The sequence below is a fragment of the Monodelphis domestica genome, chromosome 1 (assembly GCF_027887165.1).
Source record: "Monodelphis domestica isolate mMonDom1 chromosome 1, mMonDom1.pri, whole genome shotgun sequence".
In the NCBI taxonomy this organism is placed as follows: Eukaryota; Metazoa; Chordata; class Mammalia; order Didelphimorphia; family Didelphidae; genus Monodelphis; species Monodelphis domestica.
The window spans coordinates 259,218,255-259,246,018 of NC_077227.1; the positions used below are offsets into that span (position 1 = coordinate 259,218,255).

General features: G+C 37.8%; 1 protein-coding gene across 6 annotated transcripts in view; it reads left to right on the top strand.

The window, feature by feature from the left end:
• Nucleotides 1–27,764, top strand: part of DPF3 (double PHD fingers 3) — a 437,118-nt gene that overhangs the window by 241,829 nt on the left and 167,525 nt on the right. For all 6 annotated transcript variants that reach the window (XR_008914980.1, XR_008914982.1, XR_008914981.1 and 3 more), the window contains exon 4: nt 13,537–13,664. Coding sequence is in view for 3 of the 6 variants with exons in the window: in XM_056810706.1 (XP_056666684.1) it covers nt 13,537–13,664 (128 nt within the window). In the remaining 3 variants the exon portion in view is untranslated. The remainder of the gene's footprint in view (nt 1–13,536; nt 13,665–27,764) is intronic.

The following is a 27,764-nucleotide window of genomic DNA, read 5'->3' on the forward strand; positions in this document are numbered from 1 at the left end:
ACTTTCTTAGTGCTAGTCTGGAGCTTTATTCACTGTAGCAGCTAGCTATCTCTAGACTAGATGGCTTCTGAGATTTGTGATGATGCCATCTCAGAATTCTGCCATGTTGAGGGCATGTGTTCATTCAAGAAACATTTATTAAGCACTATTAAATTCAAAGCAAGATCCTAGGAATTGGGGACAATGCAAAGATAGATAAGATACAGTATGGATCCTCTGTATTCTGATAGGAGTCCTGACTATCTCCCTAAGTAAACGGAGGAGTAACTGACTGCCTTGTCCCACCAACTGCTCCAGTCTCTAGTCAAATCCAAACATTGCAGATGGGAAAAGGCTTCATCCAAGTTCCCCTGTTTTTGAAAACTCTGCATCTTAATTAGTTTCCTACCACTTTGGTACATGCCCTACATTCTAATAGTCTCCAGCCCACTGTCTTCTCCCACCATTTGTTCTCTGATATTACTAGTGATTTCTTTTCATCTCAAAACATCCCCTCACCCCTCCAACGCCCTCCCAGCTGAGGAGCAACTTAAGGAACGCTGATGTGCCAAGTATGTATCCTGAGATTGATGAGCTTGTCAAACTGCTTTGCCCTCCCCCAAGGCCCCACATCTTCCCTCTGTTCTACTATGGATGCTGACTAAAGCTGGGGGAGGGGGAACTGGAGGAAGGCAAAGGAGAGAACTAGCAAATCCTACAGCCAGATGTTGGTGAATGGACAAGATGACCTTCTCCTGGCCTGCAGAGGAATCTAGCTATGTCCTTCTGTAGGAGAAGGACACTCAGACATTTCCTCCCCTCACCCCTCATCATCCATACCCCTCATCTGTCAGTATTTATCTGTCTCTTGGAGTGGGACTTGCCTGAGCTTGGTACGGCTGGGAGGATAGATTCCTCCAAGTGCATCAAGGGGAAATGACCAGTCATTTATCTCTTTACTGCAGTGTCAGAGTCTGCAGCCATCAATCTTGGCACGGCAGCTTCTCCAGCTTGAGTTGGTCTCATTATTCGGGGAGCAGGGGGAGAGACATGCAGGCGATTCCATCTCCCCGCTTCTGCCTTCCATTATTTATTCAGGGATGAACCTTCTGTTGTTACTATGGCTTTAGTAACGGAGGTGAGAGGGGAGCAGGCATGGAGATGGGGTTTAGTATCAATAAATAATAATAACTATCACTTATATAGGACTTTAAGGCTTACAAAGTGTTTTGTAAATATTGTCTCATTTTTTCCTTACACAGCCCTGGAAGTAGGTACTATGATTATCCCCATATTTTAGTTGAGGAAACTGAGGCAGATTGCTCAGGATCACATAGCTAAGAAGGGTCAGAGGCCAGATTTGAACTCACTTCTGACTCCAAGTCCAGCGTTCAAATGATTGTCCAACCTAGCTATCTCATATAGTTTCTCAGCACTTCCTTACTTTCTTCAAAGGTCATGGGGAAGAATTGAGGATAGCAGGAAGACTCACAAAAGGTTGGGTTGTATTGAGTATTTTGCATACTGCTGAGCCTGTGTTTATGTATTTTAAAGAGAAAACTACCTCTTTAAGAGTTTCAAGTTTGGTGAATATGATGTAGCCAAGTCACATATTCATCTGGGTGGAGGGAGGTCATAGTACATTCCCATTTTAAAGGTGAGGAAAGCAAACCAGAGAAATGGGAAGCTCTTCTTTGGCCACTGATCCAGAATTCAGAACCAGTATCCCCAACCTCTTGCTCAGGTTCCCCAGACCACACTCCCTTTTATTTCATTCTTCATCTGATGTCCTGCCTGATTTCAGCTCCAGTAAACAGATGGCCCACTCAGGATCCGCAGTACTTCTAAACTCATCACCATACTGCTCCGGCAAGCCTTGATTGACTCCCCTTTCTCAGTCATCTCTCCCTGTTGATTGGAGGGTTGGAGGATAGAGTACCAAACTCATCCCAATGTCTCCCCTTTTTAGAGGGTAGAAACAGAATTTTCAGATCACTCTACTCTGCAACTGCTACCCTACCTTGATCAGTTCCATGCCACAAGATTCCTTATCCATTCCCTTCTCCCCTTACTAGGTACCCCCTGGTATCCTGTTCTCCCCCTTCCTGCCTCCTTTTATATGTTGTCTCCTTCTTTAGATGGTATACTCCTTGAGAGCAGGGACTGTTTTTCTTTTTATTAATTGAATCTCTAGTGCTTATTGCAAGACTTCATGATTATAGGTGCTTAATAAAAACTGATTGCATTGTATTGTTTCAATGTCAGTTCAGCTGCCTTGGCTGCTATTTCATGGTGTGATCCTGGGCTGCCCTCATCTAATGTAGACCATCAGTATGCTGGTACAGACATGTCCTAGGATGAGGATGCCTAAGTTCTTTAATACTGTTTGGTGAGTTAGGAGGATATCTATTCCAGTGTGTGAAGACTTCCCATGGTAGGAGGGGTGGGTGAGAATAATTTGTTCCAACAGCCATGAAGATTGTGGAGTGCTTAGAACTTGGTTAGACATTGGATCCTGGGCCATGTAACTGCCAAAATGTGGTTGCCAAAACTGTGAAAGTTAAAAATTATAAATGCCAAACTGTAAAGGGTTTGGCCAAACTATAAAGCAGTGGTTCTCAACCTTTCTAATGCTGTGACCCCGCAATACAGTTCCTCATGTTGCAGTGACCCCAAACCAAAAAATTATTTTGGTGGCTACTTCAAAACTGTAATTTTGCTACAGTTATGATTCGGAATGTAAATATCTGGTATGCATTATGTCTTCTCATTGCTACAAATTGAGAGGTTGAGAACCACTGCTGTAAAGGATAATTTTTAGTGTTTTGACTTAAAATCTAAAATAAGTGGTCACCATGGGAAATTCCCAAATATGCAAAAATTTCCAAGTCAGCTGGGATTTTATGGAGATTTTAATTAATATAAATGAAGGAATTAAGGGAAGGGGAGAAAGAAAGAGAGAGAGAGAGAGAGAGAGAGAGAGAGAGAGAGAGAGAGAGAGAGAGAGAGAGAGAGAGAGAGAGAGAGAATAGCCAAGCAGTAGAAAAGGGCCTAGGCCAAAATAGCCTAGGCCTGAGCCTAAGGGAGAGCGAGTCAGTCTTTATCACTCACCAGAAGATCATCTCCAAGCTGACTCAATTCAAAATGTCCCTCATTTCAACTCCGAACTCCAACCAACTCTAACTAACTGACTTCCAATCCAAAAAAACCCATTACCTGAACTGACTTCTCCTTTTAAAGAAATTTTCTCTTATGTCACCTCCCCTAAATTTTCACATCTACCAATCACAGTAGGCACTTTTTTCCAGGACTGCCCATTCTTAGTTCTCATCTTCTTTGGTTCTCACCTTCTCTGGTTAGATTAAATCCTCTGAGTACTTCACACCTCTTTTGTTAAGCTTGCCTTTTGTAAGTTGCTTGACCTTTTTGTGATTATTTTAACCTTTATTGGTATTTAGCACCTTTTTGTATTAGATCTAAAAATAGAACTAGCTTAAGGTTCTAGCTTTACTATAAGTATGAGTTAAGGACTTTTCATTGTTTAGTCAGGAGTTTATAACTTTATCTTCCCCTAAGGCACTGTCTGAGTAGGGTGGAGTAATTTTAAAAGTTCTCAATACATTCCTGATCAAGTACCTCCATTGTTAAAAATGGGGAATAGCTAGACAAAATCTTCTAAGGTACAGTCTGAGTAGTTTTAAGATCCACAGCCATCACCAACTGACTTGATTTTTGTCTTTTGACTTTAATGACTCTGGAAGAGAGAATGAGGCTGGTGACTGTACAACTCTGCCTCACTTAAATTCAATTTATGCACAAGTCAAAAGACATCACCAGTGATGTCATTTTGTTCCTCTTTGGGTATGAGGGACAACAACCAGCACTTACTTACAGTATAAACTTGGGCAATTTGTTTAACCTCCCCTTGAGCCCATTTATTCTCCAACAAGAGGACTGTCATCCACCTTTTCTACCTTAGTGATACAGGGATGTCACATAAGGGATTTTATGTAGGGATCAAATGACGTCAAGTTGTGAAAATACTTTGTAAATGATACATTTTAATAGAAATATAATATAGTGTTATATATTATATAGAGAGCACATATTATTATATGTATATTTTATAATGTAATATTTTATTTATACTATATTATTACAATTATTATTGTTTTAATCATTATCATTGTTATTATATTATCTCTCTTACCCTGCCTCATGCCATCAGGGACAGTGATTTCAGATCACAGGACTTTTTTATCCCTAACATCTGAAGTTACTGTGGTTTAGTTTGCTTTCTTAACTTGGTATGTCCCTCATGCTTGTAAGACTCTCCTTCATCTCTGCCTCCTGGATTCTTTCAAGATTTAGTTCATATCAGGCCTTCTAGTCCCCCTCTCTACACTGATGTTTTCTTCTCTTTGAGATTACCTTCAACTAATAGTATATGGATCTTGTACAAATTGAGTTACAGCCATGTTGTCTCCCCTATTAGAAGGTGAGGTGTTTGAGGTCATGGTCCAAGTTTTCTGTTCTTTTTGTGTCTTCAGCACTTAGCATGTTGCTTGGCACTTAGTAAGTACCTGGTGTGTGCTACTTGGCTAACTGACTAGAAAGCAATACTGGCATGGAAAGAGGATGCCTTTTTGTCTAAAGCATATTTCAAATGCTAAGGAACAATAACTCCAAATCTGAGGCAAGCTTACTATACTCCCCTAAATTGGAACTTGTTTTTAGTAGCAGCATGTCTTGCATTATCTATGTTCAGAGGACTCAGTTCTGGTAGTTTTGTAGGATGCAGGACCTATTCTTTTTGCTGCAGCTTCTATCAACATTTCAATGGACTTTGAAGTTTTGTCTGCTAACATATTGCCCCTGACCCCTTTTATTTTAGCTCACTTCCCCCCCCCCCATTTCTTGCCCTTTATTTCCTTTTTCCTCCAATTTCCCTCTCTGAGTATCTATGCTACTTCAATTTGTTTGTATCTTTTCTCTTGACACAAACCTATCTCTTTGAGATTCAGAATAGCTCTTTCCTTTTGTTTTTTAAAATAATTTTTATTGATCTTTTGGATTTGTTTTTATATGGAAGTCATTTTTGGAATTTCCCATGTATCTTTTCTTCTAAATTCAACCCTCACTTGTAATAAAGAAAGGCAGTTAAACCATTTGACACCTGTGACCATATCTGATAGCACGGCCAACATTTTCCTTATATCACTTTAGTGAGAAGAGGTAGTTATGTTTCATTTTCTGGTCTTTGAGACCATTGCTGGTTTTTCATTTTCTCAGAATTGGGTTTCCCTTTAGTGGTCTTTTAATTTGTATCAGTCTGGGTCTTGCATATATTGTCCTTTCGTGGTTTATTTTGCTCTGCATTGATTCACACAGATCTTTCCATGATTCTCAGAATTCCTTATATTCATTATTTCATACACCACAACATCATTCCATTGCATTTATACAACAAAAATTTTTTCACCATTAAACAATTGATGCCATTTTATTCTTTGGCAATAGTTGTCCTTGTTCCTGTTCTGAATATGGCAGAACTTAGTTTTGGTCCCCAGGGTGTGGATACTTCTCACTGGTGACCTATGTCCCAAAACTAGCCCTTCTGTCACTGTGATTCTTCCATTATCTCTTTCAAAGTTTATACTAGTGTTGCCTGAGGTAGATGGATTTGAGTTATGAAGACTGCTATGGGTATTGATTGTCTGACCTTGGATGCTTTAAACCCTGCCAAGCTGGCTGTACCTTTTCATTATCCTCTCCCATCCCTTGACTGAAACTTCCCACTCTGTTCTCTATTGGTATATTCTAGTGCTTTCAGTTTAGGGGAGACTATCTTCCATCATGTCCATTGGGATGGGGTTAGAAGATTTAGGAGACAAGTGTTTTTTTTTTCTTCCTCAGGAAGGTTAATTTAATTCAGAAGGAGGAAGAGGACCACTACTTATTCCATGAGCCATTTTTCACATTTGTCCTTTCTGTCTTCTGTAACCTCGTCTTTCACCTCCCACCCCTGTCCTCACCCCATCTTAGTTTTTGTCCATCCCTTAAGATCTGAGCCCTCACTGGCTAGCCCCACCTCATTATACAAGACTGCATTTGATTGGCCAAATAATTACTTTAGTGGTTAGTTTGCTTTGATACTGTGGGTGTTTTCCTGTGGCTAAGGCCATTGGTAAAATGAACTGAGTGGTCTCATATTAACCCTCCAGGGGCATATTTGTATAACAGACCTTTGGGTGATGAAGCATATCCCTGCGCATCCATTTCAGAGCTGGAGAAGAGGGGAGAATGGATGTATATCCAGTATCTTGTTACAGAGGAATGCAATGGGAAGAATGGAGAAAGCACTTCCCTCATGTAGAATGGCAAAATAAATAAGAAGGCGGGGGTTAGGGAGAGGATCACATTCAGAAATATGAGTTGTATGGCCTTAGAGAGAAGTCTGTGTACCATCACTATTCTGCTTTAAGAATAACAAAAGAGAGGTAGTGACTAAGAAGATGGAGCCTGGATGAGCAGTCAACTGACCGCGTCTATTCCTGGTTCAGCCATTGTCTTATGACATAACCTTTCTGGGCCCCAGATTTTCCCTTCTGTGAAGTGAGAGATAACAAAACCAGCTCCCTTTTTTCTTCACAGGGAATCTGATATGGGAGAATGAGATAATGACCTCTAAGTTCCTTTGCTCCTTTGTGAAAGGTGATGTGTAAATTCAAGAAATCACTCTGAAAGGAGCATCTCAGAATTACAACCAGAAAGGAACATACCTCCTTTTTTAGTATGCTCAACAAAATATAGGGGTGTTGGGGGGAATCTCTTTACCTCATCTCCCACCTCCTCCCCATCCTCTCTCATATGCATATGCATACATGTATACACACACACATACACAACACACTCCAATCATTTAAGCAATAGGATTTTCTTCCATTGTTTAAGCCATTCCCTCTCCATCCCCTCCCCCTTTACACTATAACTCTATCTCTGTGCCCCTGAGTCACAGAGAGAGCACATGATGGATGGACGGATGGATGCGCCTTGTCTGGGTGTTTCACCACAATTTCCCTTGGGGCAGTCTGTCTGTTGGCAGAGCACAGGATTCCGAACGATGGTATCTCCTGGAAACTCGACAGCTAACAGACAGCTCTCCTCTCTGTATATTTCCCCAAAGAAGAGCTGTCTTAATCTGTTTCTTATATGGCATATATTATTATAATCCTTATATGACTTTTGGGTTCCCAGGCTTGCACCCTGAGCTGTGGAAAAGAAAGAATGGAAGCAGAAGAGCTAGGGCTCTCTATGCATGTGACATCTGTGGTGTTTGCATTTTTAAATGACGTGGGATTTAATTACTCAAGGAGCTCCCATGGTGCACTTTGAGACTGATCTTGCCACATCCTGTTAATGAGCTTAGTGGTTCCAGCCACCCAGTGGTAGCTCTTCTTTCTGTGAATTAGGTGGCACGCTTAGGTACTTGTGTAAAGCCTGTGGTTACAGGCTGCACTACATGGGCAGTGGGTATAGTGGATACACGTACCATCAATCACCAGTCTCCTTTAGGGTGTGTCTATGTGGCTATATATATATATATATATATATATATATATATATATAAATAATTGTATAGAAAAACCAATCACTAGTCTCCTATATGTATGCTTCTATATGTATGTCTAACCAATCATCAGTCTTCTATATGAATATATGCGTGTATGCTTATCTGTATAGATATACATATATAGATATAGAGCCAATCACCAACCTTCTATATGTATATACACACACATGCTTGCATACAGGAATCTGTACACACAGGTAACTAATCTCATCTATATGAATTCATGCTTATGTATGTATTTTACATACATATGTACAAATACAATCATCGATCTCCTCTATGTATACATGTATGTGTCTGTACATACACATATCGCTGATCACTAGTCTCCTACGTGTATAGAGGAATATATGCACATACACCACAATAATCAATCTTCTATATATATGTATGGTTGTATCTATGTATATACACACACAGATTCTTGAGCAGAAGCCTCTGCATTTAATAGATGGAGTATTTTGCCATTTGTCTTTTGTATATGGCTTGGCCCATGTTTGTATAAGAGGGTTTATTATTTTTTAAATTTGGAAATTAGTTGCTTTGTTTTGCATAGTAGCTGTCTCTGTGTGGTGGATCATGCTGGAACACACCCAACAAATCTCTCTGTTCCCAATTAGAAATGGAAACAGGGTTTAATACCCAACCCAGTGAGGCTTCTGGCTTGGGTGGCAGTGGCCACTGCTTTTGCTCTGCAAGGGCAAATGATTCTTACAGTAAGAAATAAATAGTGAGATGTATTTATGTAAGTTATATGTGTATCCACATATGTATATATTTAACACACATTCATATACCCAAATAACTTAAACACACATATACACACATACACACACATTTGTATTTGTCTCTCTCTGGCTATATACTATATATGTCTATTCATCCATCCATCCAATATGTAAGGACTAGACCTGTGGTTTCATTATTAAAGGGTATTCCAGGGTGAGAAAACTCCATCTACCAATGTAAGTTGGCACCTTTTATACTTATGGTCTTAGTGGACCAAAGCACTGAAAAGACTGAGTGTCTTGCTCAGCATCACCAACCAGTATTCATTAGAGGAGAAACTTGAATTCAGGGGTTCTCGGCTGTGTCTGTCTGTCTCTGTCTGTCTCTCTATCTGTCTCTTTGTCTCTCTGACTCTCCATGTCTATCTGTTTCTGACTTTCTCTCCCTCTCTGTGCCTCTCTTTCTCTTTCTTTATATATAGATAGTTATATATATATATATATATATATCTAATATGTACTATTTTAGATGTACACAATATTAGTGGGGTAGTCTTGAAATAAGGTGTGTGTATGTACACATTTGTGTGTTCACATAAATGCTTTCAGGAACAACTTTAAATAAAAAAGCTAAGCTTTCAAGAGAGTCTCCAAATGTTGCAGAATTATAGAATATCAAAACTGTAGAGGACCTTGTTGTCCAATCCTTTTTCCTTTCCTTTCATGACTATCGTATGGAAATATCACTTAATGATATTATACATTTCTAAAAAGTTTTGGGTGAACACTAACTTGGATGTGAACACATGCAGGAAGGATGGGTGATTGGGCTGCTAAGATAGAGGTCTCATCATTTTGAACCTTGGAGCTACAAGTAGGACTCAGTGTCGATTATCCCTCTAGCTGAACTCTGAAAATTGGGAGAGGCCAAAATGGCAACATTCTTTTGAAGATATAAGGAACCAGAAATGGATTGAGAAATGAAATCAAGAGAGCTTTACCTCATCAGCTCCCATGCTGTAACTCTATGGCAATGCTTCCCATATCTATGTATTCAGCTTGAGTTTTTTACCTGAGCTTTGGTCTTGGATCTCCAATTGCCTACTGGATATTTAAACTGGATATCCCCCAAACAACTTAAATTTAACATATCTGACCTCATCATCTTCCCCAATAGACCCTCCCCCTCTTCAGAACCTCCCTATTTCTGTCCAAAGCTCTGCTATCTTTCCAGTCTTCCAATTTTGTAACCCCAGGATTACCTTGACTCCACATTCTCCTTCATCCCACATATTTCATAAAATTGCCAAATCTTGCTCTTCTATCTTTACATCAACTACATCTGACCCCTCTGTTTTTTTTAACTCACACAGCTACCACTTTAGTCCCAGCCCTCATCACCAATCTCCTAGATTATTGCAACAACCTCCTAATTGATCTCTCTGCTCAAATCTCTCCCCATTCCAGTTCATCCTACACATTGCTGCCAAAGTAATTTTCTCTAAGCACAGATATGACCATGTGACTTTCCTATTCAACCAACTCTAACAGCTTCCTATTGCCTCTAGGATAAACTTAAAAACTCCTCTGCTTAGCTTTTAAAGCCCTATAAAATCTGGCCCCAACCTATCTCTCCAGCCTCATTAGATATTATTCCCTTCTGCCTACTCTTTATGATCCAGTCAAACTGGCCTTTCTATTCCTCATCCAGGACACCCAGTCTCCTGTCCGCTTCTTCCTTCCTGCCTCCTCAAAGAGTTGCTTTCTTCCTTTAAGATGCATCTCAAATATCATCTTCTCCATGAACCCTATTCTGATCCTTCTTAATTACTAGCTTTTTTCCATCCTCTAATTTACTTTGGGTTCAACTATTTTGTATATATGAAGAAAGTGGGGTCTGGAATCAGGAAGACCTGAGTTCAAATATGAATTCTAACACTTATTAGCTGTGTGACCCTGGGCAAGTCACTTAATCTCTGTTTACCTCAGTTTCCTCAACTGTAAAATGGGGATAATAATAGCATCCACCTACCAGGGCTATTATGAAAATCAAATGGGATGATATTTCAAAATGCTTAGGACATTGCCTGGCACATAGCAGGTAGGTGCTTGCTTAATAAATACTTATTTCCTTCTTTCCCATTTACTTTATATTTATCCTGTGTATATATACACATACCTGCAGACAGATACTTACAAGTATTTGTCTCCCTGATTAGAACATAAACTCTTGTGAAAGCTAGGCTCAGTGGATAGAGAGCCAGGCCTGGAGACGGGAGATCCTGGGTTCAAATTTGACCTTAGATACTTCCTAGTTGTGTGACCTTGGGCAATTATCTAGTCCTTGCAACTCTTCTGTCTTGGAACTTAGTAAGGAATATTTAGTATCAATTCTAAGATAAGGTTCTAAGGATTTTAAAAGAAAGAAAAAATGTAAATCTTTTATGAGTGGTGATTATTTAATTCATTGAACTTGTATCCTTAGTGAATAACACTGTGACTGGCACATAAAATATATTTACTAGATACTTGTTGATTCATTGTTTTCTCCCTAGGCAGCATGGTAGCTTGTCATATCTGAATTAGGGTCAGGTTGAGACACTACTTCTATGGGAATAGAACCTAATTTACTCATATAGCTGTGTCAGCCACTTTTGTCTAGAAGACTCTAATATAGGATTGTTGGGTTTTGACATCCAGTAATTTTATGATATGTAAGTTTGTTATATTCATACCATTCTATATGAAATATTTCATTTAGAATATATCATGTTTCATAATACATAACACATTATAAAATATATATTTAAAATATATAAAAATTTTATATAAACAACTATGTTTATATACTATGTATATATCTTGACTTCCTTTACCCCCCTCCAGTTTGTCAGATGAGGAAACTGAGGCTCAGGGAGAGAGATGAACCCAGATTAGAATCCAGGATTTCTAGCTCTTAGTCCAGTGCTCTGTCTACTCCAGCATGCTACCTAGTGTGGTAGATTTGTGTTAAATTGAAAATGTGTGGGCTTAAGACATTAGTTAATCCTTTCATTCACATGAAGACATAAAAAAGAGAAACAAATGAAAAAGACTTAGAGCTTGACTTCATCCTTTGAGACCTTAACTGGGACTTACATCCTATAAGATCTCAGACCTATTTTTTCCCTTCTTAGTTTTGATAATATTTTTTTCTTAGCCCTGATATTTATTTTGGTCCGGACTTCTCCCTATGCTGACCCTCTTGTCTTTCATTAAGTCCTAACTAAAATCCCATCTTTTACAAGAAGCCTTCTCCAACCCCTCTTAATTCTAGTGCTTCCCTTCTTCCCCTGGTGACAGAAATTAGAGGGAGGCCAGTTGCCTTTTCTTTTTGACCTCCAGTGCTATTTACCAGCAGGGTTGAAAACCCCTGGGTTTTGTAGGTCAACTAGAATAATGCCCTTGAATGATGTCTTCCAGGGTGATGAGCAGGAAACACAAATAGTCACATTTAATTTGATTCTATTAGATGAACACTATTAGGAAAAATTATATTAATAAGTGACATGCTGCCATAAACTTTTAAGACAGAATATCAAAGAACTCTCCTATCAGTTTTAATATACTATTTTGCCTATTTTTATCTAGCACATAGGTTGGCATAATCAATGTAGTATTGGACTTGGAGTATGAGAGGCCTGAATTAAAAACCTGTCCTTGGCACTAGCTATTTGAACTCAAGATCTCCTGCCTCTAGGTCTGACTCTCAATCCACTGAGCCACCTAGCTTCCCCAAATTCCTTTTGTTCTTGTCTTTAAACTTTGAATCTCAGTTTACTCCTCTGTGAAATGGGGATAATGCTACCTACCTAACAGGGATAGTGTTTCTTCATATGAGAAAATGCGTGTAAAACATTTTGTAAATGTTAATAACTTCTGTATGAATTTCATGAGATGTTCTCATAATTGTGATGATTAAAATTTCTTTTATGCTTTGATAAGCTGGGCTAGAATGATGTGAGCTTATTTTGCTTTTTGGTTTTTCATCCTCTTACACCTCCAGTTTCTGAAATTCATGCTCCGTAGAGACACAGTGTTTAATTGCTAGTCTACAGAGAAGGTGGGTTGACTTGAGATAAACAGGATGTAAAAATATCTAGTTTGGTGTATAATGGTCTTTGTAGGGTGACAACCATGGATTGTCAACAATGTGACATTATCATTACTAGAATTATATCATGAAGGAAAGAATATGTAAAAATATGTCAGATGTTAACTATGATCTTAACTACTCTTTATTATTATTATTATTATTATTTTAAAGCCTTACCTTTGTCTCTTAGAATCAATACTGTGCATTGGATATAATGCAAAGGAGCAATGAGAGCTAGGCAATGGGGATTAAGGGATTTGTCTAGGGTCACATAACTAGGAAGTGTTAGATTTGAACCTAGGACCTCCTATCTCTAAGCCTGGCTCTCAATTCACTGAGTCACCCAGCTGCCCTCAACTTCCCTTTGTTCTTTGTGTTAATCTGACTTTAGACTACTATTTTATTTGGGATCTTGAAACAGAAACATGAAGGGTCTGGAGAAAGTCTAAAGCAGGAGGTTCCAACCTTTTTGCTTTAGTCCCCCTACTGAATAGCTTCAAGAAATCTTCTTGTACCTCCTATTCAAAATGAAGAAAAATAAATTCTAGAATGTGTTTTGTATGTACACATAAAAATAAAATAAGTTACTTAACCTCAGTAGAATTATATTATTATTTACAAAATTACATATATTACTTGATAAGTTTCTTATATCCCTTGGAGGCATAAGTAAGGTCAGGAATCCTTGGAGAGAAGAGAAAGGAGGCAGTGTGGTACAGTGAAAGGAAAATCTGGCTTTGCTTTTTACTACTGTGTGAGAGCGTAGGCAAGCTATTTTTCTTTGCTAGGGCCTCAGTTTCCTTATCTTTCAAAAACATGGGGGGATGGTCATTAATAAATTACCTCTAAGGTTTGTTCTAGTTCTAAATCTATGATTCTAATTATACTTAGTCCCTTACGATTCCCCCTTGGCTGTGCTTGGAGAAAACTTACTGCCATTCTAGAGACCTTCTTCTCTCTTCCTTTTTAAGTTGAGGGCCCCTGCAGTCTTCCATTTTGCCTAACTGTCCAAAGGCACTACTAAAGACTAACAGTTTTTTGTGTTTTTTTTTTCTTTCCAGAAGTGGACCTGCCTCTGAAGAAAGATGGATTCACATCAGAAAGTACCACACTGGAAGCCCTATTAAGAGGTGAAGGGATTGAGAAGAAAGTGGATGCTAAAGAAGAAGAGAACATCCAGGAAATACAGGTATGGACTTCTGGGAGATGATCATTGGAGTAGTTAGGGAAAAGGAATTTGTCTCTACTTCCCCTGATTTCTCTCCTACCTGTGCTGGGGTGAAGGCATTTGAATACAACATGGTAATAGTCCCATAGTTGCTGTTCAGCACCAAATTCTAGCAGAGGGAATTCAAAGGGATCATAGATTTAGAGATGAAGGAGACACTTTAATCCTTTGGCTTCTGGTCTTCTCTCTTTGACTAACTCCCATGCCTGAAATGCCATTCCCTCTACTGATCTTTCTGGCTTCCCTTAAATTCTAACTAAAATCCTATTTTTTTTTTTTTGCAGGAAACCTCTCTCAAAACCTCTCTTAATTCTAGTGCCTTCCCTCTGTTAACAATTTCCTATTTATTACATGTAAACTTTGGTTATTTATTTATTTATTGCTTCTTTTTGCACTTAGTATAGTGCATGATAGGAACTTAATAAATCTTTGACTGATTGATGTTTTTCTCCCCCTTTAGATTACAAGCTCCATGAGGGCAAGAATTGTCTTTTGCTTTTTTTTTTTGGTATCCTCAGTGCTGAGCAGTTCCTGGCATATAATAAATGGTTAATACAAGTTTATTGATTGATTAAGTAGGAAGAATCCTTAGAGATCAACTAGTCCACACCCATTCATTTTATAGATTAGCGAACTGAGATCTCAAGAGGTTAAATAACTTTTGCTCAAGGACATAGAGATAGGAAGCAGCACAATCAGGGTTAGAAGATGTTGACATGTTGATGCCAAATCTAATTCTTTTTCCAATGGGCTGTGCTGCCTTCCATTCATGAAAACTTTTGTCTAGCAAATTTGATGCTTAAGTGGAAAATGAGATGTTTCTTTCCCCAGCATTAAACTAGTGTTGGTTCTGCATTGAATACACTAACATTGGTTTAATATCTAAAGAATCATTTCCCACAAACATATACACAGTCCACAATAATACTAAAAGTTCACATTTGTAGAATACTTTACAAATGATCACAGAGGAGGGCAAGATACACTGGTCTTTCTTCCTAGAAATTGTGCCCAAATGAATACAGCCCCAAATCACTTTGACTTCCTTGGCTGCCATATCATAATGCTAATTTGTGGAGCTTGCAGTCCATGAAAATACCCAGTTCTTTTCCAGAACAATTATTGTCTAGCTATGTTGCCCCCCGCCCCCCATCTCATACTTGTGAAACTGATTTTTATTCTCACTTGTAAGACTTAAAATTTATCCCTATTATGTTCCATATTCAGTTCTATCCTAATGATCTAGCTGGTCAAGTTTATTTTTGGAGAACTGGCTTTTGATGGTATTACTTCTCCCTTCTTGCTTTGTGTCATTGATGAATTTGAGAAACAGGTCATTTTTGCTTGTGTCCAAGCCATTGATAAAAATGTTAAAACAGCTCAGGGCCAAACATAGATCCTGGGACCTTCCGTTGGTGACCCGCTGCCCAGTTGACACTGAGTCTTTTTCTCTGTAGAACTTTTCCATCCAACTAGTTCTAATTTTATTTGAATTATTATTTAATCCACATTTTCCCTTCTTTTCTACAAGAATTGTAAGAGATATCAAAATCTTTGCTAAAACTTAGGGATCTATATTCACAGCAGCCTTCTCTTATTTTAGTCTAGTAATCTTGTCAATAAAGGATATAAGGTTAATTTGGCATGACATGTGCTTGAAGAAGCCTGGTTCTTTCTTTGTAATCATTTCTTCCCTTTCTAGATATTCATCATTTCATCTCTTTGATGATCTACTCTATAATTTTCTTAGGAAATGAAATCAATCTCACTGGTTTTTAAGCTTATGGTTTTCAGCCTGTTCTCTTCTCATTTTGGAAAAAAATCGGGACATTTGCCCTTCTCCAATCTTGTGGCAACTTCTTTGTTTACCATGGATTAGTAAATCATATCTGCTAGTTTTTTTTTGCTGGTGACTTGAGAATGTAGCTCTTCTAAGACAAATGACTTGAATTCATCATAGGCAGCTTTGTATTCTTTTATGATCTTATTTTGTTATCAACTCTCTGTGAGTCATTTTTGTTCTGCCATTTCCGGTATGAAGGTCATCATCTTTGACAGGGAAAACAGAAACAAAATAAGATTTGAGCATCTCTAGTCTCTCCTTTTTTGTTAGTTATCATTATTCTACCCACTCCAAACAAAGCTCCTTTCCCTTGTTTAATTTTCCTTTTTCTCCCAATAACTAAAAAACAAACCCTTTTTGTTGTCCTAGACCTCTCATACCAGCTGCATTTCATCGTGAATTTTGTTACTCTTCCCCACTATTTCTTCAAGACAATGCCACAATCTTAGCATTCATCCTCTCTTATGAAACTTTGCCTCTCTTTTCTACATGTTTCATTATTTTTTCCCCTTTAGCATGTTCACTTTTGTTTGAATTGGTCTTAAGTCAATGTGTACAGGCAAAACTTTTCACCTTTCCCAAATACAGATATTAGTCTCTTTGAACTCTTGGGAAGGCTGTAAAAAGTTTTCATTTACATCTATGTTGTTGTATAAGGAAGGGGACTATTGTGGCTCTGACAATTAAAAGAAAAGAACAATAAAGTAAAGCTACACAAATATTTTTGGAAGGATTACATAATTTACAGGTAATTAATACTACTCCCTCTTTACTTTGTCTGGATTGAACAACAAGAAGAACAGCAAAACCTAGCATTTTTATTATGCTTTAAAATTTGCAAAATAGTTTATGTGTGCTAATTTGAGCCTCACAGTGATCCAGTGAGTCAGGTGCTATTGTGATTCCTATTTTACAGATTAGAAAATTGAGGCACACAGAGGTTAAGTAACTTACACAAACTAAGTAAATATCTGAGGCATGATTTGAATTCAGATCTTTCTGATTCCAGGTCCAGTGCTCTATCTATTTATTGCCTAGCATCTAGAAATCATGGTGCCAGTTATTTTCCATGTTATCCTTGTGGTGAAAGTACTATATTCAATGGCATATTTCAGGGCCAGAATACATTTCTTGCTCTGGATTTAATTTCCCACATTAGTGTCTTTCTTGCCCTGTACTATCTCTTGATGTCTACGGCATCTAACAACTGAGAAGACAGCCTGAGAACAATCTTTTCTTGAAAAGTCAGTTTTGCATATGCTAGTGCCATTGTCAACAACAAAGGCAGGCAGGCACTAGCATCATCCATAGTTAATTTTGAAGTGGCAATTTTAAACTCTTAAGGAAGAAAAGAGGTGGTAGTACAGTACCAGGATTGGGGGTGGGTGAGTGAAGTCTAGTGAATGTTGAATGGAGGATGCCACAGCTACCTGCACATTTCTTTTTAAAATATAAGTTGATTGGTAAATATCTTGTAATTCCATATTGGTCTCTACAGACAAATTCCATTTTTGGTTCCTCCCTGGAATTGTTTCCCATCCATTTTAGTGTGGGAATTTTAATTTATAAAATTTTAATGCATGGTATCCTGCCTATATTTGCTCTGAATCCTTTGAAATCTGCTTTCCAAAAATCTAGGTTGCATGTCATGCTTTGCTCAGATTTTCTCATTTTCTCTTTCACAAATTCTGAGAGGAGGTAGTTACTCCCTCCTCTCCACCAGGGACCCATCATTTCCACCCCAGGTACCAGTTCCTTTTTGTTAGTATCACTTAGATGCAAAATAGAATTTCTTCTTGTTGCTTCTACCATCTTTTGAATGATGGAATTATCTTTAAGAAAGGTAAAAAAATATATAAGCTGCTATACTTTGGGCAAGAACTCCATTAGGTGTCTGGATAATTGAAGTCCCCCATCACTACTATGTCATGTTACTATGCCAGACTTGTGTTCTATTTATCCACATCCTCATCTATTTACACTTTCTTCTCAGATCATCTGTAGTGTACCCCAGTGATAAAATTACTTCTGTTTATTCTTCCATTGACTTTGGGTCCATTTGACCCATATACTCTCCATCATGCTCCCCCACTTTGGTTGCTGGATTTCATCACATTAGTATACTTTGATATGCAGTTTCACCCCATTGCTTTAAAAAAAAAAACCTAACTTGTTGATTTTTTAATAAGATATAATCATCCATAGTCAAAGTCTGGTCAGTTTCATCCCATGAAGTGTCAGAGAATCCTATATGTTCAAAATTTCCACTAGTAGTTCTTTTGCTTTTGCTAAATTTTGGCATATTAAAACCATGGGTTTTGCTAGTCTTTCCTGTGTATGAATTTCTGGGTGTCTACTGCTGTCTTTTTTTCTTCATTTGTATTCTCTATGGTATCTGGATTGATGGATAGGCATTCTCTTTCTGCCATTCTTTTTTAGTTTAAAGTTCTTTTGATTAGATTCTCCAGACACTTGACAAATACATTCTTACCAGTCTTCATTGAGTATACTCCGTCTCTGGCCAGGAATCTGTCAACCCTACATTTTAAGCTTAGTGGTCCAAAAGTCTAAATCCAATTTTCAGACAACACCTTTTTAGTCAGCTTATCAAATTCATTTTTCTCTTCTTTGTTCCTTGCCTTCAGTGGAAAAGAGTGTGTGTGTGTGTGTGTGTGTGTGGGAAACCAATGTGTATGCCTATGATCTTTAGTTTTTTGCCTGACTTCATAATTATTGGTAACTCTTCTTTCTATTAGTATCATTTGTGAGCATCAGAAGTGAGTAGTCATTCTTTTTGATAAGTTTTGGGAAGGTCTCTGTCTTGGATACTTGCCCTAGGAAGGCGAAAGACTTCTTTATTATTATTAGGTTAAAAAAATTGTCTCAGTACCTCTGAGCAGGAAATCATCAGTGACTACTACTCGTCAATTCTTTCATTCTTTCTCTGATCTATACTGGCTGATTTCTTTCCTCGTGGCTTTTATGACTGCTATATCATTCTTTGAAGGTAAAGCAGCTTCTTCCCCCTTAGAGCATCCAGTACCCTCCTTTTAGGAAAAGCCTCAAATCTGATTTTTAGGTAATTTTATAGCTGTTCCTTTATTCTTCTTTCTTCTCTGTATAACACTCTTCTACTCTCTAACATTCTGTTAAGGCTCAATTTCCTGTTCATCTCAAATGCTCCTTCAAGTAAGCCCACTTATTTTCTTTGGGAGCTTTACAATGTCCCTAACAAAATGAAATGAGGAGATATGTTTCCCATATTGAATAATCTTTGTGAAGGAGATTGATCTACACTTGGAACATAGCTATAAGTCATTCACTTAGGGCAGAAATACATACACAGCATATTTGATACAAGTCATTGCATAATTTTCCATACTCTTCATACTGGTTGAGATTTTCAACCTTTCTCTTAAAAACTTCTTGTGGGTGTTTATGCTTCAACTTGAAGTACCTAATTAAAACTTTTATGGTCGATATATATTGTCTCTTAATAGTCTGACAACCTTGCTCCATTCCTTTCAAAATCTCAACAATAACACTACAACTACATCCCTCCTGAGGAAGAAACAATATTTATTTTTTGTAGGCTGGGATGGTTTTTCTTTAAGTAGGCAAGAGGCTGCCCTGGGGGTTTGAATGGTCTTTAGGACTATCAATGTAAACTGCCCAGCCTACAGGGAACTGTTGTTTCTGAAGTTTGGCAGAGTTCCCACTTCCCTTTTGGGACATCTTTCTGACCCAGTGTTGCTGCCCTGGTGAATATGGAGACAAAGGGGAATATTATTTGTTTTTTTTTGTACTCACATCCTTGTCATCCTTTATTATAAGCAAAGTTACTCTTATTGTATGTTATGGTTATTTTATAACACAATCTAATTCTAAACTTGGACCAATTTGAGTTAGACCTATCCCAGAATATTTGGTATTATTTGCCAGGATTGGGTTGCAATGATTTTTTGGTTAATTTTATGGTTTAATTAATGGAATGGTAGTTGGAAGTATTAGATAAAAGAAGTACATAGGGCTATAGTTATATATGTGGAACCCTATCAAAGGGATAAGGAGGGGGCCCCTAGTGATGCCATAGGATTAGCCAGATGGATACTTCAGGAAATTGACAGGTAGGATAATAATGGTTCATAAATCAGGATTCCCTGATTTTTTACTAATGGTTTTAGAAGAGCTAGATGACCAGTATGAAGAAAATAAAAATAAATTGGTTTTGTGATCCAGCAATTAGAGGCAGATGTGAATTCACTTTTGTTTTTTTTTTAATTTGTCATGTTCTGCTGGGAGACATATGATCTTTAAACTTTCCCTGTACATCTTGTCTTCAAGGTAGAAAGATTTAGTTTATAAAGAGGTTATGGTGTGTTTTTTTTTTAACATTGTTCTCTTTTCTTTTCTTCTGCCAATTTTTTTGTCCACTTAAATATTTTTGTCTTCCAAATATGTTCATTTTTTCTTTTGATTCTGTGTGGAAACTTTCTAGTATGGGTTCAATTTTTTTCTAATTCAATAATTCTGTATTATGAAAAATTCTGTATTGAAAACTATAATTTCTATCATATATATTCATAGTGTATACTCTTATGGACTTTATTTCTCTTTTGAACCATTCTGAAATTTTTGGTTCCATATTCTCTTGGTATTCCACAGGATTCTGTGTTTCACCAGGTAGTTGTTTCCTTTACTTGGTATTTATTTGTTAATAGAGCTTTGTAATCTCTTAGAGTGTGTAGTATTTGTTCTTTCTTCCAGTTTTAGTATCTTCTCTATTGATTTTTCCACTCATGCCCTGGGTTTTTATTGATTTTTCTGTATTTTGAAATCTTTGTTGTTTCAACTTTCCCCAATACCCTTATATTGCCTTGTCAATCACTTTTTGTCTCCTTCCCCCTTTACTTTTGGATACCCCCATGTACCTGGATGATAAAGTGACCTAAGTCTCTGCCCATATTATGGGATTTAGGGTTCATTACCCTAGGTCTTGGTGCTGAGTAGTCTCCAGGGGTTCAAAAGGATTGGTCTCAATTGGGTTTCAGTGTCTTTTCCTTCAGGCCTGATAAAAACAATTGCACTGGCTCCTTTATTCAGTTCCTCCTTTGACTCTTTCTCTCCTTTTCTTTTCTTAATCAATACTTGCTACTTTTTCCAGGGCAGGAAGAGGACGAGGAGAGTGTTTCCAGGCAGAATTTCTGCAGCCTTGGGGTCTCTTAATCTAGGGCCACCTCAAACAGAAGGCTGCTGCCCCTCTGCCTCTAGATGAATGTCGGTTGCTTGTTTTTATGTTTATGGTGGGAAATGGTCGAGAAATGATATGTCAGTAAAATCTCTGTAGTAGGAGGAGATCCCAGTATGTGCTTTAAACATAAACCACAAGGTTGGATTGAGGAGGGATGCTGAATGAATGCTTTAAAGATTAGTGTTTTCTGTTCCTTAAATATTTTATGTTATGGTTCTTATTCTTTTTTTCTGGTCCTATGAATTCAGATGTAATTGCTGTATATCTGGTATATAATTCCTTTTGGGGTGTGTGGGGATGGGGGTTGAGAGCTAGTGGGAAGTGGGGAAAGTGTCTAGTTCACTATCTTGTCAGTGCTGTTTTTTGTTTTTTAAGGACTGTGTCTTGAAGGCAGAGGGGCAGTTGATGAGCTGTTCAGCAGAAAAGGACAATGATGGAAGGGCAATGATGTAACAGGCTTCAGGTGGGAACTCTAGCCTCAGGCTCAGAAGTTTTACTGGTGAAAGTGATGAATCCTACTAAGATGAGCACTACCAGAGAAAGGAACTGGGAGTGGGGTTGAGGATGAGAATTGGGAACCATCATTGGTGATAAGAGTCTCAGATTTACCTTATTAGTATGGCTTGTCCTCTCTCCTCCCATCCTCATCCACTACCATGCTTTCCTAAACCGAAGGGTCAATTTTCACCATTATGGAACTTGGAAGGATGCAGAAGCTTAAACAGCAATCTAATGAACCATTAGAACAATGTTGAGTGAGTTCCTGTCTAATGCAGGAAATAATGCAGGATGCTTGTATAAACTTGGGGATCTTACAGATGATTTACTTTTGCGAAGCCAGTTAAATCTTTAAAGGGCCCCAAATGAGACTATTCTTTGTCCTTTTTTAAGAGACTAAGATGAGAAGTCCTGCATATCTGACCACATGAAGAAGAATTCCCTCTGCAGCTGGTTTCATAGTAAGGGTCAGCAAGGGGGGAGGGTTAAATTCCTAAAAAAGAAATGGGTTTGGAGAAATGGATTTATGTCACCTATCATCTGGGATGGGGCATTAGGAGTCTTTCTGCTCTGTCAAAACTTAGGACATCCCTGAAAACTTTGACTCCATTTGGATATTCAAGTGATTGAAATATTTTTTTCTTCAGACTTGAGGGACCCTTGGGATGAATACTCCATGGACAAGGGTCAAGGTTCCTCTGAGGCACATCCTATTTAATGGCAGAACTTGAGAGGTCTGGAGATCATATGTTCGGGTCATAGTGTATTGGAAGGGAAGGGACAAAACATATAAGGGATTACTGATAGATTTATACCAACCCTTGATGAATCTATAGGGACCCTCCGATTTTCATTAGGAATTGTATAGTGGAGGACCACTAAGGGAAGGAGCACCTTTACTCCAGTGGAGACGGACAAAAGTTCCCTTTTTGGGGTCATAGTTGTGGTAGCTAATCAAGGTGAATATATTGTGGAAATGGATATTATAGGTTCTTGAGAGTGAATATACCAGTGAAATCACAAGGGTAATCCTTATCCCTGTAAGTAAAAGTCATTTAAAAATTGTATTTTAAGATTCACCAGCATTTCATTGCTTTTCAATTTCAAGTTAAATCACTAGTGGCCTGAGTTAAACCTGAACCAGAACATCATCTTTTCTTTACCCTCACACCGACCTTGTATGTGTTTCACCAGTTTGCATCACTCACCAACCTACTTTATCAATTTCTTTTACTTTTTAATTGTTCCACTTGCCTTTCCTAACTTTGCCTTGACTTAACAACTATCTTCTATTTTTCCTTCTTGAAATTGCCTTTTCAGATTCTATTCTTTAATCCCTAACTTGATCCTCCTTAATCTTCTTATATTTTCTTTAATTGTGCTCTTTCCTGTTGCTCATTCAAATCCTTCAAAGAACCTGGGCCACTGTCTGGTCCTGGAGATTGATCTTTAAATTTCCCCCAATTTCTCTTCCCCAAATTCAACCTCTCACCTCTTCCAAATGACCTAGACGATTTCCTTCTCCTTATTTACTTCAAGTCCTTTCTTTTAACTCTGATGAACTTCTCTCATGGAAATTAGAAATATTTATGGTAGGTGGAAAGCCCCTCAGAAACACAGCAAGCTGTGCTTGTAATCACTAAGTAACTATTTAAATAGATATTTATTTTCTAAAGTGTCCTGTGAAGAGTAACATTAGTGAATGTTTATTGGTAGAAATACCTAGATTTCGGGGGCAGCTGGGTAGCACAGTGGATTGAGAACCAGTCCTAGAGACGGGAGGTCCTAGGTTCAAATCTGGCTTCAGCCACTTCCCAGCTGTGTGACCCTGGGCAAGTCACTTGACCCCCATTGCCTACCCTTACCACTCTTCTGCCTTGGAGCCAATACACAGTATTGACTCCAAGACGGAAGGTAAGGGTTAAAAAAAAAAAAAAGAAATACCTAGATTTCCAATGGAGTCACCTCATTTTAGAATGTAGGGTTACCACAGTTGGAAGGGAACTCAGAGGCCTTACAATATAACCAACATCTTATGAAAAATCCCTTTGACAACATACTTATTAACTATTTTTTTCTTGAAGATTTCATATGAAGGAGAATTTGGGATCTTTTGAAGCAACTCATTCTACTTTGGGTTAGCTCTAAATGTTGGGATATTTTCCCTCATACCAAGACTATATCTACTAGATCTAGAAGCAGAAGAGGTTTTATCCTTTGGGCTATATAGAACAAGTCTGGGACCTCTTTTACATGATTGTCCTGCAACAGCTATCACTTATTCTTTAAACCTTCTCATCTAGAGCAGATACTAGCAGATATAATTATCAGTTTCTGCCCACAACATCACAATGTTGTCTAATATTGAGCTGATAACCGATTAAAATCCACATATCTTCCGCACCATCCTCAGGAAAACTGCTAACTATATATTTACCATATTGTAACTGTGAAGTTGATGTTTTAGAATCCAATCATAAGGCCTTACATTTTTTTTATTGGCTAGGAGCACAGTGGAAAGAATTCTGGTCCTGGAGTCAGAGTTCAAATCTAGCCTCAGACATGTACTGGTTTACCCTGGGCAAATCACTTAACCATGGCTGCCTCAGTTTCCTCATCTGTAAAATGATCTGGAGAAGGAAATGGTGAATCTTTGCCAAGTATCTTTGCCACAAAAATTCCAAATGGAATCACAGAGAGTTAGACATGATTGAAAACAACTGAATAACAACATCCTTTATATTAAAATTTCTATATTTTAAGCTATAAATCCAAAACCTGTTCCTAGACATCTTCTTAAATAGCACACCTCAAGCCTACCTTTCTCCTCTGAAGCCCTCAATTGTGGTTGGCACTGGTGTTGAAAATTATAATTAACATTTATATAGCACTTAAAATTTTTGCAGTTTATAAATTAAAAATTTGTAAACTTTACAAATATTATATCTTTTGGGTCTTATAACAACCTTGACAGGTAACTTTCCCCATTTTACAGGTGAGAAAAGTGAGGTTGAGAGAGGTTAAGTGACTTGCCCAGAGCTTGTAACTAGATGGGAAGAGATTTAGAATGGAGTTTTTTGACTCTAAGTCCGGCACTCTATCCATTGTACCACCTAGCTCCATTGCTTGGGAGTCTATGATATTCAGTTTCTCCCCCAAGATCCCAAGACCCTTAGCAAAGTTCTGCATTTCCTCCAGAAGTATCATTCATGCTCATGTGAAGTTCTAGATGTGGACAGTAGTCATGAGGTTTGACAAGTCTTGGGAAGTCTTCTGTTAATGTCTGGTCAATTTAACCTTTAACCTTTAACAGGGAGTCAATGATCATCCTTTCTAATTTCTTTTTCCTCTGACCTCATGATGTGATGATCTCATATCTGTCTCCTTTTGTAGATACACATCTTCATTTCTTAGCATTTCCTTCTTAGAAGGAGTACAGCTCCCTCCTTTATAGGAAGAGCCTTTTTATATATTATTTAGTTTTGAGTGGTCATTGTCATTTTCTCACTTTCTCCTTTGTATCCTATTTTCCATCTGTTGGCTGTGCTTCTTTAGCTTTTTTTCTTGTTTGTACATTGAAGTCTTCCCAACTTTTAAAGGAAGATGTCCTGCTATTTGATAACCTAGAGACTGGAGAGGCTCTTCAGGATCCTCTCACATAAGAGGCATAGCGAGTGCACATAATTGTCCCTTGGTTCTGGCAAAAATATCAACATAGCACACTTTTTGTGACTCGCTGCAAAATATGGCCCACGTTATGCTTGCTAGAAGAGGGATTTTCATTTTTGTTATGCTTGCTAGTAATTCTTAAAAAGTCAACTTCCCTGGAGAACTGCTTTGACAAACTCCTCATTAAGAATATTCAAATCCAAAGCCATCACTCTTTTCACCTCATTAGTATCTTGGCCATCACAGTCAACTTACTTTCCCTTGCTTTTTAACAATTTGTTTCTGCTCCTCCCTAAGGTCTTCTTTTTCCACTCAACCTTTGACTGAACCCAGAACTGGAAGGGAATGTCTCCTATCCCCTGCATAAAATTCTTCCTTATTTCTTACCAAGTCTTAAAAAAGAGGCTGATTAAGCAGTTTCCAAGGCCATTCCTCCATGCCTCCTAATTTTGTATATATTTTTTTATGACACCATTACCTTTCTAATCATCCAAACTATGTAGTCTCTCTTGCCTCTTCTCCCTCCCTCATTCTTCTTCCTCCCTCATGTTAGATCAGTTTATAATTCCTGTAGATTCTTATCTTTGCCATCTCTTTCATTCTTCTCTCTCTGCCTACTTCAATTGTTGCTACTCTAGTTCAAAACTACTTTATCTTTCATCTGACCTATTGGAATAGCTTCTAGTCTCTTCATTCTTTAATTTATCCTTCACATGGCTATTCAAGTAAGTTTTGGGGTGCAAGTCTCTGACTATATTGGTCCTGAATCAAGGACTTTCTATAGTTTGCCATTGTCTAGAAGACCAAATATTAGCTCTCTCTCCTGGTATTCAAAGTCCTCCATGGCCTGGCTCTGATTTACCATTGTAGCCTTATCTTGCCATACTGATCCTCACATGTTCTATATTCCAGCCAAAATGGACTATGCATTTTCTCTCACTGTTTCAGTTCTCTTTACTTTTGATTATGTCATTACTGTAAGTCTGGGATGGTCTCTCCTTCTTCAAGGACCCACCTTCTTATGAAACCTTCCCTGACTTAAATTCTTCTCTCTTCTACCTTCCTGATACAGTACATGCATATGTCAACAATATGTGCATATGTCTATATGAGCAAAAATACATTGTCACTAAAAGAAAGCAATACAATATGTGAGTCAGTATAGTAACAGAATGCACGGAAGCAACAATGAAGACAAATAGCAAGATTATCCATAGCTAACATGCAGGCAGATGATACAGTGATTAGAGTGCCAGGCACTGAGTTCAACTCTAGCCTCAGACTCTTACTAGCCATGTGACCTGGGCAAATCACTTAATCCTTTTTGCCTCCGTTTCCTCATCTGTAAAATGAACTAAAGAAGAGAAATGTTAAACCATTTCAGTATCTTTAATAAGAAAATCCCAAATGTAGTCATGAAGACTTGGACATGACTGAAATGACTCAACAGCAGCAAATATGCAAAAGTATTTATGATACATAGTAATTATCATGGGTACTAATCATTATATGCAATCCTAATATCTAACAGTTACATAGTGTTTTAAGGTTAACAAAACACTTTCTATTGCTAATCCATTTTCAGTTTCATGCAAAGCACATATTATGATTTAATTAAATTTATGATCACTTTCTCAGTTTCCTCTGTAATATCATAATCTCCTCCATCTTCGGTGGATATGTATTATTACATGAGAAGGATACAAAGCTGTGTTATTTCTCACCTGAAGAAAAGGAGGTGATTTCTGATCTACCTCAGGTACCTATGCCTTGTGGAGACAGACACAAATGTTCTCAGAACTCTGTAGTGCTCAAGCTTTCACTTTGAGGGAGAAAGTCTTTGTAAGCATCAAAAAAAGCAGAAACCTATAATAATTTTGTAAAATGACGTCTGTTCTTTAAACTTTTGTAATCTATAAATTTTTATATGAGTTCAATTTCCATCTCCAGGTCCATAGTAGTCCAGTATCCTTATGAAGGAATATTAACTAATGTATTGTTTAAACTGTGACACATAGTCTTTGGTTCCACCAAAAACCGAATGATTTGCTGGCGACAAACTGGGGATGGGAATAGAGTATTTAACTAGGGGGATAGAGTGTAAATTCCTGGGGATTTCTACCTTCTTTCTTCATCCTTAGTTCAGTTGATGAAATCTCAGAAGATGAGATGTTAGTGTGTTTAGTCTAGTCGTTAACCCTTGGTTACCCCTTTATAAAGTTATTCCATTAGAAATACTTCCCTTTGAGAAAGAAGGGAGCAATATTATTGGATAGATATGACAATAGACACTTATATAGCTTTAAGGTTTGTAAATCACTTCACATGCATTCTCTCACTTGATCTTTATAACAACCCAATGAGAAAACTGTTACAGATATTATTGGTCCTACATTATAGGTGAGAAAACTGAGGATGAGAGAAGTTACTTACCTTAGGGCCCTATAGTTTTTGAGGTGGGATTCAATAGATCTCTCTTTACTCCAAGTCTAGAACTCCTTTACATCTGTTGTAGTATGAACCATCATGTTGTCTCTCACCTAGTTTAGGGAGCTTTACCAATTTACTATTAGTTGAAGGGTCAAGAAGAACCAAATTAAAATCTCACGTCAAGTTCTGTGACCCTGAGCAAGTCACTTAACCACTCTTAGCCCAATATTTCTCATCTTTAAAATGGGAACAAGAAATGCTCATTGAATTCTTGTAAAGACCAGATAAGAACAGATATAAAGTGCTTCACAAACCTTAACAGATTTTATGGATGCTATGCTGTTGTTATTATTTTTTTTCTGGAAAAATT